This window comes from Neomonachus schauinslandi, chromosome 9 (assembly GCF_002201575.2).
Source record: "Neomonachus schauinslandi chromosome 9, ASM220157v2, whole genome shotgun sequence".
Lineage (NCBI taxonomy): Eukaryota > Metazoa > Chordata > Mammalia > Carnivora > Phocidae > Neomonachus > Neomonachus schauinslandi.
The window spans coordinates 58,370,594-58,384,876 of NC_058411.1; the positions used below are offsets into that span (position 1 = coordinate 58,370,594).

A 14,283-nucleotide genomic window follows, 5' to 3' on the forward strand; every position below is an offset into this window, starting at 1 on the left:
AAGAGGGAGTGAGGAGTCAACAACTTGGAGAAGAGGGAAGTATGAGAAAGAGACTTTTAGAGATGACTGAAGAGAAAGGAGGTTGGCCAGATGGCAGATGGACAGGCTGACAGACAGAAACAAACTTCAAGAAATAGGGGTGTGCTTGACCTTCAAATTTAAATGTCCTCTGCTAAATTTATCCTTTGAACCCCAAGGTGTTCATGAACAGTAAACACAAGAATTGTGTAGATGAGCAAAAATGGAGAATCAATCAGGGAGCAGAAATTAGATGCAAAGATTATACAAGAAACAAAAATTTAACTTAGTCCTGCCTTCCAAAAATCCTTAGAAATAGAAGGGAGAGCACCAGAATCCTCTCAGAACATAAAATGGACTTTGAGTTACTTTATTTGAATATTCATAGGAAGGGTGGCCTCAGAAGGCAATCATCTTATATTGCCTTCCCTGAGGAGCTGTGCAATTCTCTTTATAAGAGTCTAGTTGTCTCTTAATCTCTAGATACTGTCTCATCTAGAATGATGGAATTCTAGCGCTTTGCACCCAGGGGAACACAGCCATGTTTGGAATGCTGGTCTCTGGCTAGAATTATCCAATCACAATGGGCTAATTTATTCAGCTGGGAACTGTTTACTAAGAACTTACTCCATGCCCAGAATTGTGTCACGGGGCATATTTATATACCAAGAATACATTGCTATAGGGTAAAGTGGAAATGGTTACTTTTAGCTATTGGCATCCTATCACTAAGGATTCTCAAAGTTCATTTTTAGTGTAAGTTACACACACATGTAAGTACAAACACATTCACATTCACTAAAACGGCATATAGGAACACTTTTAGCTAAACCATTGTAGCTTGTAAATACATATGAAAAATATATATATATTAATATATACCCATATATAACTACATAAAAATATACATAGTATATTAATCATCGCATATTAGTAGTACATTCTATGAAAGTGAACTGCTGAACTTCAAATTCTTATTTATGTGCAGTTGAAGGTGAAGTACCTGAAACGCTATAATCCTGTAGTGCTCTAAAAGGGCTACTCTTTCTAAATAAGCAGGCTCTATAATACAAAGCTAACCAGTTATTAGGATCTAAGTGAATTGCAACAGAAAAATCTTGAGTTGCTTGCTTATAAAATTGCCGTTTAAAATATGCTCTTCCTCTGTATGTCCTAGAAAAAGAAAAAAAAATCATTTTACTATATATTGCAAAATACACATTTTCTCTTTTTGGTAAATGTTCACAACTAATTTTGTATTTGAATAACAATCTGTGATTATTTCCACTTGCTTCCCAAAAAAGTTTAGTGATGATGCTAATAGCAAAAAAAAAAAAAAGAACTTTTTATAAATAATCAATTATACTTTATTGTACATATAATTATATGCTTATTAAAATTATGCTATATGCTAATTATATGCTTAGTAACTATATTATATTTCTTGCACCTATCAGAGGTGTGTCAAAAAAGTAAATATGAGATTTACTTATTTTTATTATTTGAGTACCCAAAATGTTAGACTTTAATTTGTATAACATTGTTCTCTAGAAAAACCAAATAATCCATTTTGACGGAAACGGGCCTCAGTGAGTGGAGTTGTTAGATTTTTCCCTGGCACTGAAGATACACCCAAATAAATGGGAGGCTGCTTTACATGGATGAAATGTATTTCATCACTTGTGTGATTGGATTTTATCTCTATTAACTTCTGACTCCAATTCTGAAATTATCATTGACCTATATCAATTCCTGAAAATTCTATTTTCAGTCATTTAATAATGTAAAGCAAATCAGCTTTTAGAAATAAAATAGACAATTAAGGAAAAACAGGAAGTAGGTTACCTGCTGTGAAGAAGTTAAATCCAGTTTGGTGAGGTGGGGGTGGGGTGTGGGTAGGAGATAAAGAGATGTTCAAGAAAGTTATATTATGAAACCAATGATAATTTGGAGAAAAGAGTGCAGCCAGTATGTTGGCAGACAGGTAACAAAGGTCTTTCAAAAGCACTAAGCATCTAGAGGGACACCTGGGTGGCTCAGTCAGTTAAGCGTCTGACTTCAGCTCAGAACCTGATCTCCCATTGAGCCTCAAGAGGGGACCCACCCCAGCTCAGCAGGGAGTCTGCTTGTCCCTCTCCAACTCCCCCTCCCCTTGCTCATGTTCTCTTTCTCTCTCTCAAATAAATAAACAAAATCTTAAAAAAAAAAAAAGCACTAAACATCCTGAAACCCAGGATATTTTATCCTGCAGCAAAATGTTTTTTGCCTCATCTTTAAAAGATGTCTTATTTATTTTCTAATGAATACAAGAATTTTATATTTATTTTTAATGATTTCTGTTTGCTAAGAATAACCCTAATATTTTTCAGCATATACATAATTCTGAACTTAAAATTTACAGAATAAACCTTCAGTAATATTTTTGTAAGATGCCATTAAGTCATGTCAATTCTTCAAACACACTGACTTTTACATCCTTTCCTTATTTTGTTTCCATTGCCTCATACTTCAGATCCTCATCAACTCACATCTGTGCTACTATTTTACTCCATTCCTAGCTCTAGAGTAATAAGATTTATCAATAGGTAATAAAGATCTCTTTTCTCAAAAATTTTCAACAAACCTCTATTGACAATGGAAGGAAGCCAAATTCTATATAGTCTTTCCTAAGATCGTACCATCTTACAATATCTTGAATTAATCTTCTTGTTCTTCTCCAACTAATTTGATGCTGTTTGGTGCAAGAGTTCTAGCACCACAGTTAGCCAAGTTGTGAGTACAAAGGAAAAGTTCTTGAAGGAAATTAGAAGTGCTACTCCAGTGAACATTATGAATGATAAGAAAGTGAAACACCTTATTGCTGATAATGGAGAAAGTTTGAGTGGTCTGGATAGAAAAGCAAACCAGCCACAACATTCCCTTAAGCTAAAACTAATCCAGGGCAGGGCCCTCACTCTCTTCAATTCTGTGAAGGCTGAGAGACAGTGGGAAGCTGCAGAAGAAAAATTTAAAGCTAGCAGAGGTCAGTTCATGTGGTTTAAGGAAAGAAGCTGTCTTCATTACATCAAAGTGCAAGGTGACTAGACATAAAAAGAGTATCACCACATTATTCTACTTAAATAAAGTTTAAAAAACGGGCAAAATTAAACTAAGAATGTTTAGTGATACACATACTTATGTGATGAAACTATAAAGAACTACAGGGAAGTCATTAAAATGGAAACCAGGACAGTGGTTACCCTCTGGGGGAGGCAAAGGCACAAAGGGGTCTCTAGGGTGCTGGAAATGTTTCTTGACCTGGTAATAGTTACACGGGTATTTACATTGTGATAAGTCATTAAGTTGTACATTTGTATACTTTTCTGGATGCATGTTTCATGTTACTATAAAAAATTTCAATATTGAACAAATTGTGAGTGAAAAAAAGAGCAGGTATGACTATATACACATTTTAAATCTCTTCAAAACAAAATTTAGATTAAAAGAAAAGCAACAGGGGTGCCTGGGTGGCTCAGTCGTTAAGCGTCTGCCTTCGGCTCAGGTCATGATCCCAGGGTCCTGGCATCGAGACCCGCATCGGGCTCCCTGCTCCGCAGGAAGCCTGCTTCTCCCTTTCCCACCCCCCTTGCTTGTGTTCTCTCTCTCGCTGTGTTTCTCTGTCAAATAAATAAATAAAATCTTTAAAAAAAATTAAAAAAAAAAAAGAAAAGCAACAAAATGAGAATTGTAGTATGCACCACCAGGTTGGAAAAACAAAGTTTATTATTGAAGTTATGATATGATAGAAATCTACATAAACAGTTCTCTGTGCTCAGTGAATAAAAAGGATATGAAAAGAAATTTAAAGAAAAAATATAGGTCAATATTTTAAAAATTGATAATGTAACTAGCATTTAGGAAATACAAATGAAACCACTCTAAATTGCCACTTTATGACTATTAAATTAAATTACCCACTACTGTTAGGATATAGTTAAAGATTTTCATTCACTGGTAGCAGTGAAAATTGACTTCACTATTTCTAGAGCTGTCTGATGTATTTCAAGCAATTTTCTTTCCTGGGAATGAATTTTTAAAAAATAATAATTTCAAAAATCACATCTAAAATAATCCTTACCTGGCTTGAGAATTTTGGGGATCTATATTTAATAGAGCTGTAAAATCTTGTATGGCTGAAATCCAGTTTTCATTTTCATAGTGAAACGTCCCACGTTTCAATAATGCATCTGTTCTTTTGGGATCATAAAAAATACACTACATGGGGGGTAGAAGGGAGGCCCAAAAACACAGCACATTATGAAAAAACAAAAAACACAAGAAAAGTATATGATCTCATAGCAAATTAAGTGTACTACAACTACATTTTTAAACTTCAGATTACATAAAAGCAAACTACTTTAAGATGTCTAAACTTTCAAATTTGCATTTAAAGACCACGTCTTTAGTCTTTAGAGGTGCTTGGGTTGCAGTCTGTTAAGCATTTGACTCTTGGTTTCAGCTCAGGTCGTAATCTGAGGGTTGTGAGATCCAGCCCAAGTGGGGCACTCATTTGTTCGCTCTCTCTCTCTCTCAAATAAATAAATAAATTTTTAAAGACCATGTCTTTAGGAAGAGCATTTATCATCAAATTCTAAAAAGGGGAGGTTTTCTGAGGGAGAAAAAAAAAACAGCATATATAAGGAGCCAAGGCTTTTGCCCACTGAACTTTTTACTGATAAATCTTCTTTGGGGTGTGTGGGTGGCTCAGTCAGTTAAGCGTCTGACTCTTGATTTCGGCTCAGGTCATGATTTCAGGGACATGGGACCAAGCCCCGAGTCAGGCTCCACACTCAATACAGAGTCTGCTTAACATTCTCTCTCTCCCTCTCCCTCTGCCCCTCCCCCTGCTCTCTTGTATTCTCTCTCTCTCTCTCAAATAAATAAAATCTTTTAAAAAACAAGATATGATAGATCACAGCATTTATCCTAATTAAAGATGATACATATTATACCACATCAAGGCTGACTCAATCAAATCAAATATGTATTAATCTAGTCCCTAAAATGGTGAAAAGAAATGAACTGGTATTGGTTTATTCATTTCACAGTGACATACAAGGCAAGAGCAAACAGACTAAATCATTGTGTACTCTGTTGTAAACTCCTTGCCTATTGATAGTGGGGGTGAAAAAGTGAAGCACAAGGACTACTGAGTATTTTTAAAACAGGAGGAAAAAAAAACCTAAAGATTTTGAAGATTGTTTGACCTCAAGTGGCTGCATTAGTCAATGCATGGAGGAAGTGAACAGGAATAGATAATCTAGTGATTTCAATATTTTCAAAAGAGATTTTTGGTCACTTCTAAAGTAGAAGTGATCAAAACTTACAATCTTCTCCTGAAGCAAAAGAATGTCAAGTATGTGGTTAACCATCATGGATTAAGAAACAGGGCAGCTGGCTGTTCCCTTGCTGTACAGAAGCTTTTTATCTTGATGAAGTCCCAAAAGTTCATTTTTGCTTTTGTTTCACTAGCTTTGGAGATGTATCTTGAAAGAAGTTGCTGTGGCTGATGTCAAAGAGGTTACTGCCTATGTTCTCCTCTAGGATTTCAATGGATTCCTGTCTCACATTGAGGTCTTTCATCCATTTAGAATTTATCTTTGTGTATGGTGTTAGAGAATGGTAGAGTTTCATTCTTCTGCATGTGGCTGTCCAATTTTCCCAGCACCATTTATTGAAGAGACTGTCTTTTTTCCATTGCATATTTTTTCCTGCTTTGTTGAAGATTAGTTGACCATAGAGTTGAGGGTCCATATCTGGGCAAAACAAAGAGGCAACCCACAGAATGGGAGAAGATATTTGCAAATGACACTACAGATAAAGGGCTGGTATCCAAGATCTATAAAGAGCTTCTCAAACTCAACACCCAAAAAACAACTAATCAAGTCAAAAAATGGACAGAAGACATGAACAGACACTTCTCCAAAGAACACATACAAATGGCTAACAGACACATGAAAAAATGTTCATCATCATTAGCCATCAGGGAAATTCAAATCAAAACCACACTGAGATACCACCTTACACCCGTTAAAATTGAGAAGGCAAGAAACAACAAATGTTGGAGAGGTTGTGGAGAAAGGGGAACCCTCTTACACTGTTGGTGGGAAGGCAAGCTGGTACAGCCACTTTGGAAAACAGTGTGGAGGTGCCTCAGAAAATTAAAAATGGAGCTACCCTATGACCCAGCAATTGCACTACCGGGTGTTTACCCCAAAGACACAGATGTAGTGAAAAGAAGGGCCATATGCACCCCAGTGTTCATAGCAGCAATGTCCGCAATAGCCAAACTGTGGAAAGAGCCGAGATGCCCTTCAACAGATGAATGGATAAAGAAGATGTGGTCCATATATACAATGGAATATTACTCAGCCATCAGAAAGGATGAATACCCAACTTTTACATCACCATGGATGGGACTGGAGGAGATTATGCTAAGTGAAATAAGTCAAGCAGAGAAAGTCAATTATCATATGTTTCACTTATTTGTGGAATATAAGGAATAGCATGGAGGACATTAGGAGAAGGAAGGGAAAAATGAAGAGGGGGAAATCGGAGGGAGAGATGAACCATGAGAGACTATGGACTCTGAGAAACAAACTGAGGGTTTTAGAGGGGAGGGGGGTGGGGGATGGGTTAGCCCAGGGATGGGTATTAAGGAGGGCATGTACTGCATGGGGCCCTGGGTGTTATACAAAAACAATGAATCATGGATCACTACATCAAAAACTAATGAATCATGGAACACTATATCAAAAACTAATGATGTAATGTATGGTGATTAACATAACATAATAAAAAAACTAATGATGTATGGTGACTAACATAACATAATAAAATAAAATTTAAAAAAAAGAAACAGGGCAGTTGGGAACATGGAAAAGCTAAATTATTTCAATAACTTCTAAATTCTCAATTGTACTACAAACTAGAATTTAGAGTGAAGTCAGGAGATGAAGATTACAATTCTACTGCAATCAGGGGAATATTTTGCCGGACTCTAGCCTCAAAGTACAGTTCGGCTATTTACTTCTTCAAGGGGATTCCCTGATATTCCCCAATATAAATATATAATTAAATATCTCTTAACCCCTCCATCATCTTTATTTCCTTCATGGCACTCATAAATTGTAACTATGCATTTATATATGTATTTATTTCTTTAATATCTGTCCTTTAAACTATAGGCTCCATGTAAACAAGAAACATGTATTTTTTCTTATTATGTTACATTAGTCACCATATAATACATCATTAGTTTTGATGTAGTTTTCCATGATTCATTGTTTGCATATAACACGCAGTGCTCCCTGCAATACATGCCCTCCTTAATACCTAACACCGTGCTAGCCCATCTCCCCATTCCCCCTCCCCTCTGAAACCCTCAGTTTGTTTTCCGGAGTCCAGAGTCTCCCATGGTTCGTCTCTCCCTCCAATTTCCCCCCCTTCATTTCTCCCTTCCTTCTCCTAATATCCTCCATGCTATTCCTTATGTTCCACATACAAGTGAAACCATATGATAATTATCTTTTTTTTAATATTTTATTTATTTATTTGACAGAGAGAGACACAGCAAGAGAGGGAACACAAGCACGGAGAGTGGGAGAGGGAGAAGCAGGCTTCCCGCAGAGCAGGGAGCCCAATGCGGGGCTGGATCCCAGGACCCTGGGACCATGACCTGAGCCGAAGGCAGACGCTTAACAACTGAGCCACCCAGGTGGCTTTCTCTGCTTATTTCACTTAGCATAATCTCCTCCAGTTCCATCATGTCAATGCAAATGGTGGGTATTCATCCTTCCTGAATGCTGAGTAATATTCTATTGTATATATGGACCACATCTTCTTTATCCATTCATCTGTTGAAGGGCATCTCGGCTCTTTCCACAGTTTGGCTATTGTGGACATTGCTGCTATGAACATTGGGGTGCATATGGCCCTTCTTTTCACTACATCTGTATCTTTGGGGTAAATACCCAGGAGTGCAATTGCTGGGTCATAGGGTAGCTCCATTTTTAACTTTTTGAGGAACCTCCATACTGTTTTCCAGAGTGGCTATACCAGCTTGCATTCCCACCAACAGTGTAAGAGGGTTCCCCTTTCTCCACAACCTCTCCAACATTTGTTGTTTCCTGCCTTGTCAATTTTTGCCATTCTAACTGGTGTAAGGTGGTGTCTCAATGTGGTTTTGATTTGAATTTCCCTGATGGCTAATGATGTTGAACATTTTTTCATGTGTCTGTTAGCCATTCATATGTATTCTTTGGAGAAGTGTCTGTTCATGTCTTCTGTCCATTTTTTGACTTGATTATTTGTTTTTTGGGTTTTGAGTTTGAGAAGTTCTCTTTAGATCTTGGATACCAGCCCTTTATCTGTAGTGTTATTTGTGAATATCTTCTCCCATTCCGTGGGTTTCCTCTTTGTTTTATTGACTGTTTCCTTTGCTGTGCAGAAGCTTTTTATCTTGATGAAGTCCCAAAAGTTCATTTTCGCTTTTGTTTCCCTTGCTTTTGGAGACATGTCTTGAAAGAATTTGCTGTGGCCAATGTTGAAGAGGTTACTGCCTATGTTCCCCTCTAGGATTTTGATGGATTCCTGTCTCACATTGAGGTCTTTCATCCATTTAGAGTTCATCTTTGTGTATGGTATAGGAGAATGGTCAAGTTTCATTCCTCTGTATATAGCTGTCCAATTTTCCCAGCACAATTTATTGAAGAGACTGTCTTTTTTCCATTGTATATTTTTTCCTGCTTTGTCGAAGATTGGTTGACCATGGAGTTGAGGGTCCATATGTGGGCTCTCTATTCTGTTCCACTGATCTTTGTGTCTGTTTTTGTGCCAGTACCATGCTGTCTTGGTGATCACAACTTTGTAATATAGCTTGAGAACAGGCAACGTGATGCCCCAGCTTTGTTTTTCTTTTTTAACATTTCCTTGGCGATTTGGGGTCTTTTCTGGTTCTGTACAAATTTTAGGATTGTTTGTTCCAGCACTTTGAAAAATGCCATTGGTATTTTGATTGGGATGGCTTTGAAAGTATAGATTGCTCTGGGCAGCATAGACATTTTAACAATATTTATTCTTCCAATCCATGAGCATGGAATATTTTTCCATATTTTTGTGTCTTCTTCAATTTCTTTCATAAGTGTTCTGTAATTTCTAGAGTATAGATCCTTTACCTCTTTGGTTAGGTTTATTCCAAGGTATCTTATGGTGTTTTTTTTTTAAAGATTTTATTTATTTATTTGAGAGAGAGAATGAGATAGAGAGAGCATGAGAGGGGGGAGGGTCAGAGGGAGAAGCAGACTCCCTGCTGAACAGGGAGCCCAATGCAGGACTCGATCCCAGGACTCCAGCATCATGACCTGAGCCGAAGGCAGTCGCTTAACCAACTGAGCCACCCAGGCGCCCGGTATCTTATGGTTTTTGGTGGTATTGTAAATGGAATTGATTCCCTAATTTATTCACCAACATTTGTCCACTACATTGTACAGCGCCTTAGTTGATAAATATTTGTGAGTGAATGAATGAATGAGCCAATGAGCATAGCTTCTTTAAGAGCAGATAGGTTTGCTGCAGAAAAGAATCAGCCATGTCTCAAGAGTAAGAAGTGGAAAATAAGTTTCTCTCTTGTTTGAAGGGAAGAAGCAATTTTCAAAAGTTTCTCTAGCCACTATTTCATGCTTCAAGAGGAGAGAGCTGGAAAAGTCATGCCCCCTCCCTCCCAGAGTTGTCTCAATGCTCCCACACCCAACTCTTTGACATAAATTCATTCATTCACTAATAATTTAAAAAAATCATTGACATAGTGTTAATATCAATCCCAGTACTGAGTGCTCTAGGTCCTAACATAATAAATTAGTTTTGATTATATAATGTATATAAATGAAATTCAATGATTCGCTATAATATCAGGATGAGAATATCATGATCTAAAATATATAAATGTCAGCATTATATGTAATACAGCTTACTTTAGAAAAGTCATCAATGGCCAGTACTTTGTTTGATATTTCATACATCTCACCCCTCCTGAAATATATATCGGCATCCATGGGCTTGCACTTAATTGCCTGGGTATAGTTTAGAATTGCTAAAGTAATGTCTTTTCTTCTCCTGAAAATTTCCGCCTTTGACAAATATGCCTCTAAAGAAAATTAAAAAGGTAAAATTTAGTGTTACGGTCCTTTTATTAACTATGAAAATTTTAATCCCTCTCCCTCTAAAAATGTAGTCTTAGAGTGATGTTTCTCTATTATACTTTCTTAACCATTTCATTTAAGGGTTTTTTTTTTCTACTTCAACAATGCAGAACTTGCTCTCAAAGGCTGATAAATACTCATTATTGTTAAAAGTATTTTCAATTTCAATCCTAAGTAACAAAAATTACCTTTTACCTTTTTGTATATCTGAAGTGTTTCATACTCTTTTAATGTTTATAGTAAAACAAAATTGTATGGACTTTGGCAGAAATAGGCATAGATCAAAAAATTTTTATGAAGCTCAAGTTATATTCTAGGGGTATGTTGTGTATGCTGGGGATACAAAGATGAATGTGACATTTTCTCATTCCCAAAAGGTTCTATGTTTCTGGGTTCCATTCAAGCTGGTTAGAGGATGGTACATAAAGGCAAATGTACAGATTCCATCCAAGAAGTCACGGAACACTACAATGCTTCAGAGATTTGTAGTCAAGAAAAGCTTTATGAATCATGTCTATAACTAAAATTTTTAAGTTCATATCCTTCTTGTGGGATGAGCAGTAGGAACAAATCTATTGTAATGTACACAAGGACATTAGCCTTTCAAAGCATGATGAGTATTTTGGAAATAGTATAGGATCATACAAGTCCAATATATACAATATCAAGAGTAAATTTAACTTTTAAAAGCTACAACCATTTTTGGAGACTTATATCTATCAACTTATATATCTTTATAACACCACTAAATGACCAAAGCTTAGGTAAAGATATAAGTAATATAAACGCAGAGACAACCCACCTGCATTATTTTTATTATATTTATTTATATAATTCAAATCATCCAAAGCTTCATTAATTTTGTCTTGGAAAAGATAAATGAAATGTCGGTGCCAATAGGCATTGAGAAACAATGGCTCCAAAAATATAGCCTAGAAAATATATGTTATATAAATTCAATTAAAGTTGTTTTATTAAAGGAAAATATCCTATCAAATAAATTTTGCAAACACTATTGATCCAAGTGGCTTTCTATGTATATAATATAAAATGATACTTCCCAATCTGACAAAATGTAGTGTTTTTAATATCAGTTATTGAAAATGCCAATAATTATAGTTTCACAATCCCACATGTATACTGCAAATATTCATGGTTCAAAATTCTAGTAGAGGGCGCCTGGGTGGCTCAGTTGGTTAAGCGACTGCCTTCGGCTCAGGTCATGATCCTGGAGTCCCGGGATCGAGTCCCACATTGGGCTCCTGGCTCGGCAGGAAGCCTGCTTCTCCCTTTCCCACTCCCCCTGCTTGTGTTCCCTCTCTCGCTGTCTCTCTCTCTCTGTGTCAAATAAATAAATAAAATCTTTAAAAAAAAAAATTCTAGTAGAAATTATTATATAAATTATTACATAGATAGAATTATAATTATAAATGTAAGTATAAATTGTTAGTATTGTTATTCTGATTAAATAAAACTTACTTCCTGTAGATCTTTCATGGCACTCTGTAACTTTCCCAGTTTCCTATAAATAGCTCCACGCCTACAATATGCAAATGCAGGATATTTTTTCTTATCATTTATTTCTTTAGTCAAGATCTCCACTTCGGATTCATAATGTTTAATAACTTCTGGAGAAAGACTAGACTTCAAAGAATCACTCAATTCTATTTTTGGTGGTTCTTTCATTCCTTCAGACAAGCCTTCATGGATAGATATTTTAATAACTTTCTTTTCTGTGGTTGTCTTCTGATGTTTATGATAAGAGAACATATCAAGAGCCCATGTTCGAAGGTCACAATTTTCTGGAATTCCTCCCTTACTTTGGACAAATTCATCAAAATTTAAACACATAGGTAGACTGGGACAAGGAATTTTACGTTCATATAATGGAACTTTGAGTAAATATTTCTTCTGTCCAGGAAGGATTCCATGAGATGTTGATCTGGTTATTAAAAGAGTGATTTTTTAAATTACAGAAATATAATTATTTTTATAATCAATAAATCAACTCAGCCACACATGAAATTACTATTTCTCTATTATTAAAATAAAATTACATGCTATTTTTATGCAAACCAAGTCCTCCCGTTCATCAAAACTGTAACACCATATGAAGAATCTACACAGAAACTCTATAGAGTTTATTAAAGCAGACGATTGTTATCTAAAGATGTAGCCTTCTTACAGTACTGAAATAAGGTGTTGATGCTCCTTTCAGATTTAATTTATACCCCTGCCCCCAACCAGAGAAATTACAATGGGGAATTGAAGAGGTAAACTGATGTAAGAAAGGAAATGCCATCCAAGAGGTTGGAGAGCACAGGAACTTGAGGAAATGGGAAGAAGGAAAGATTTGACTAGACAGTAAACTACTAAATTAACATCCCAGACTTCACCCTTCTTTAGTAGACTATGAAATTAGGGAATACCTAATATGCTTTCAATGGACATTTCCACCTCCACATTCATCTCTACCCGTCTCTACTTTGCCCTCTGCCCAGGGGACTAATCTGTACAGATTACATCCATAAGATCCCTTATTCTCTGTCTTCTATTTGGGTATGTCCAATTAGAAATCCCAAAGAGGTAAGTAGGAGAGTGAAATCAAGGTATTTATTCCTGTGGTTCCCTCCTGAAGGGTTGCTTGAAACTGACTATGATCCTTGACCAAAGATCAAATGACCAAAGATCACTACTTTTTTTAAGGAAACCCTTTCTACACAATTCCTCTTGAAAGTTCTGGTAATCACTCCTACTTTTTGTCCTCTCAGCCTTAGGAGTAGATAATGGCTCTGTTATTTTTAGCCCTAGGATACTACATTATCATTTGTGGTTTCCCTGCCCTGACATCTTTGTAAATTGTCCTTTTATTATACTTTCCTAGAATTATCCTAAATTGAGAGTGCTCTTTACTGGCACCCTGACTGATAAAATAATTGGTACCAGAGGTAGACTCAGGAAATACACACACAGAAGGATCCTAGGATAAACTTCTTGCCAGGATCAAATAGGACACAAATAATCCATGGTATGTGGTGCTATCGAAGCTCCTCAAATTATCACCAGTGTTAGCAGGGGATGGTGTTCAGGTGGAAGGCAAGGTATCAGGAAATCAAATAGCTACCACTTAGTCATGAGGATAATAGCAATGATTATAAAAATTGTGGAATCATTTTACTTCAGACCAAAAGAGAAGAACAGTACCTATTAAATACCCAAATTCCCTAAACCTTGTATACCAAGGTAATGAAGCTACTAGGAAAGGAGTAGGAAACTGAAATATAGGATGTGAATATTTGAGCAAGCATAAATGAGCCTGACAATTTTGAATCTCCAAATTCCACTCATCTTCTCTTAACAGAAGAGACTGGTTGAGGGACTGTCAGATTCCCCAATCTGAGAGACTAAACCTCTCCTGTATAGATATCTTTCAGTGAGTACACTGAGACATTGCTTCATATGTTATATTAAATTTAATTTGAGCACTCCCCAAAATCACTCAGCTGTGACCTCCTGAACCCTTTCATGGAGCTACAACTACCACCGATCCACCTCCTGCATACCTCCTCCGCATAGGTGGCCTTGGATCGGTGGCTGCTAACCCTAACCAGTGCAGCCTTGCTAGAACTTCCAGATATACTCTGAGTGATCCCCCAACTTTAGCATCAGTCACCTGGAAGACTCGTTAAATACACATTTCTGGTGTAGATTTCTAGTGAGATTTGGTGGACAGAATTTTTTTTAAAGATTTATTTATTTATTTATTTGAGAAAGAGAGAGAGCAGGGGAAGGGGTAGAGAGGGAGAGTATCCAAGCACACTCCTGAGTGCAGAGCCCAATGTGGGGCATGATCTCAAGACCCATGAGATCAGGACCTGAGCCACAACCAAGAGTGCGATGCCTAACCAACTGAGCCACATAGGTGCTCCAGACAGAATTTGAAGTTATAGGGATCTGTGGCAATAACTAAATGACTGCCAAGTCCTCAGAAAATGAGGTAGATGGGCAGCCTGCTAAGGTGTTCTTT

General features: G+C 36.6%; 1 protein-coding gene across 1 annotated transcript in view; it reads right to left on the minus strand.

The window, feature by feature from the left end:
- The window catches only part of TTC6 (tetratricopeptide repeat domain 6), a 188,555-nt gene that overhangs the window by 49,895 nt on the left and 124,377 nt on the right, over window positions 1-14,283 (minus strand). Inside the window, 5 exon segments of the mRNA XM_044918209.1 lie at window positions 1,022-1,191; window positions 4,136-4,272; window positions 10,029-10,201; window positions 11,059-11,188; window positions 11,736-12,198. Of these exon segments, the coding sequence (XP_044774144.1) occupies window positions 1,022-1,191; window positions 4,136-4,272; window positions 10,029-10,201; window positions 11,059-11,188; window positions 11,736-12,198 (1,073 nt within the window).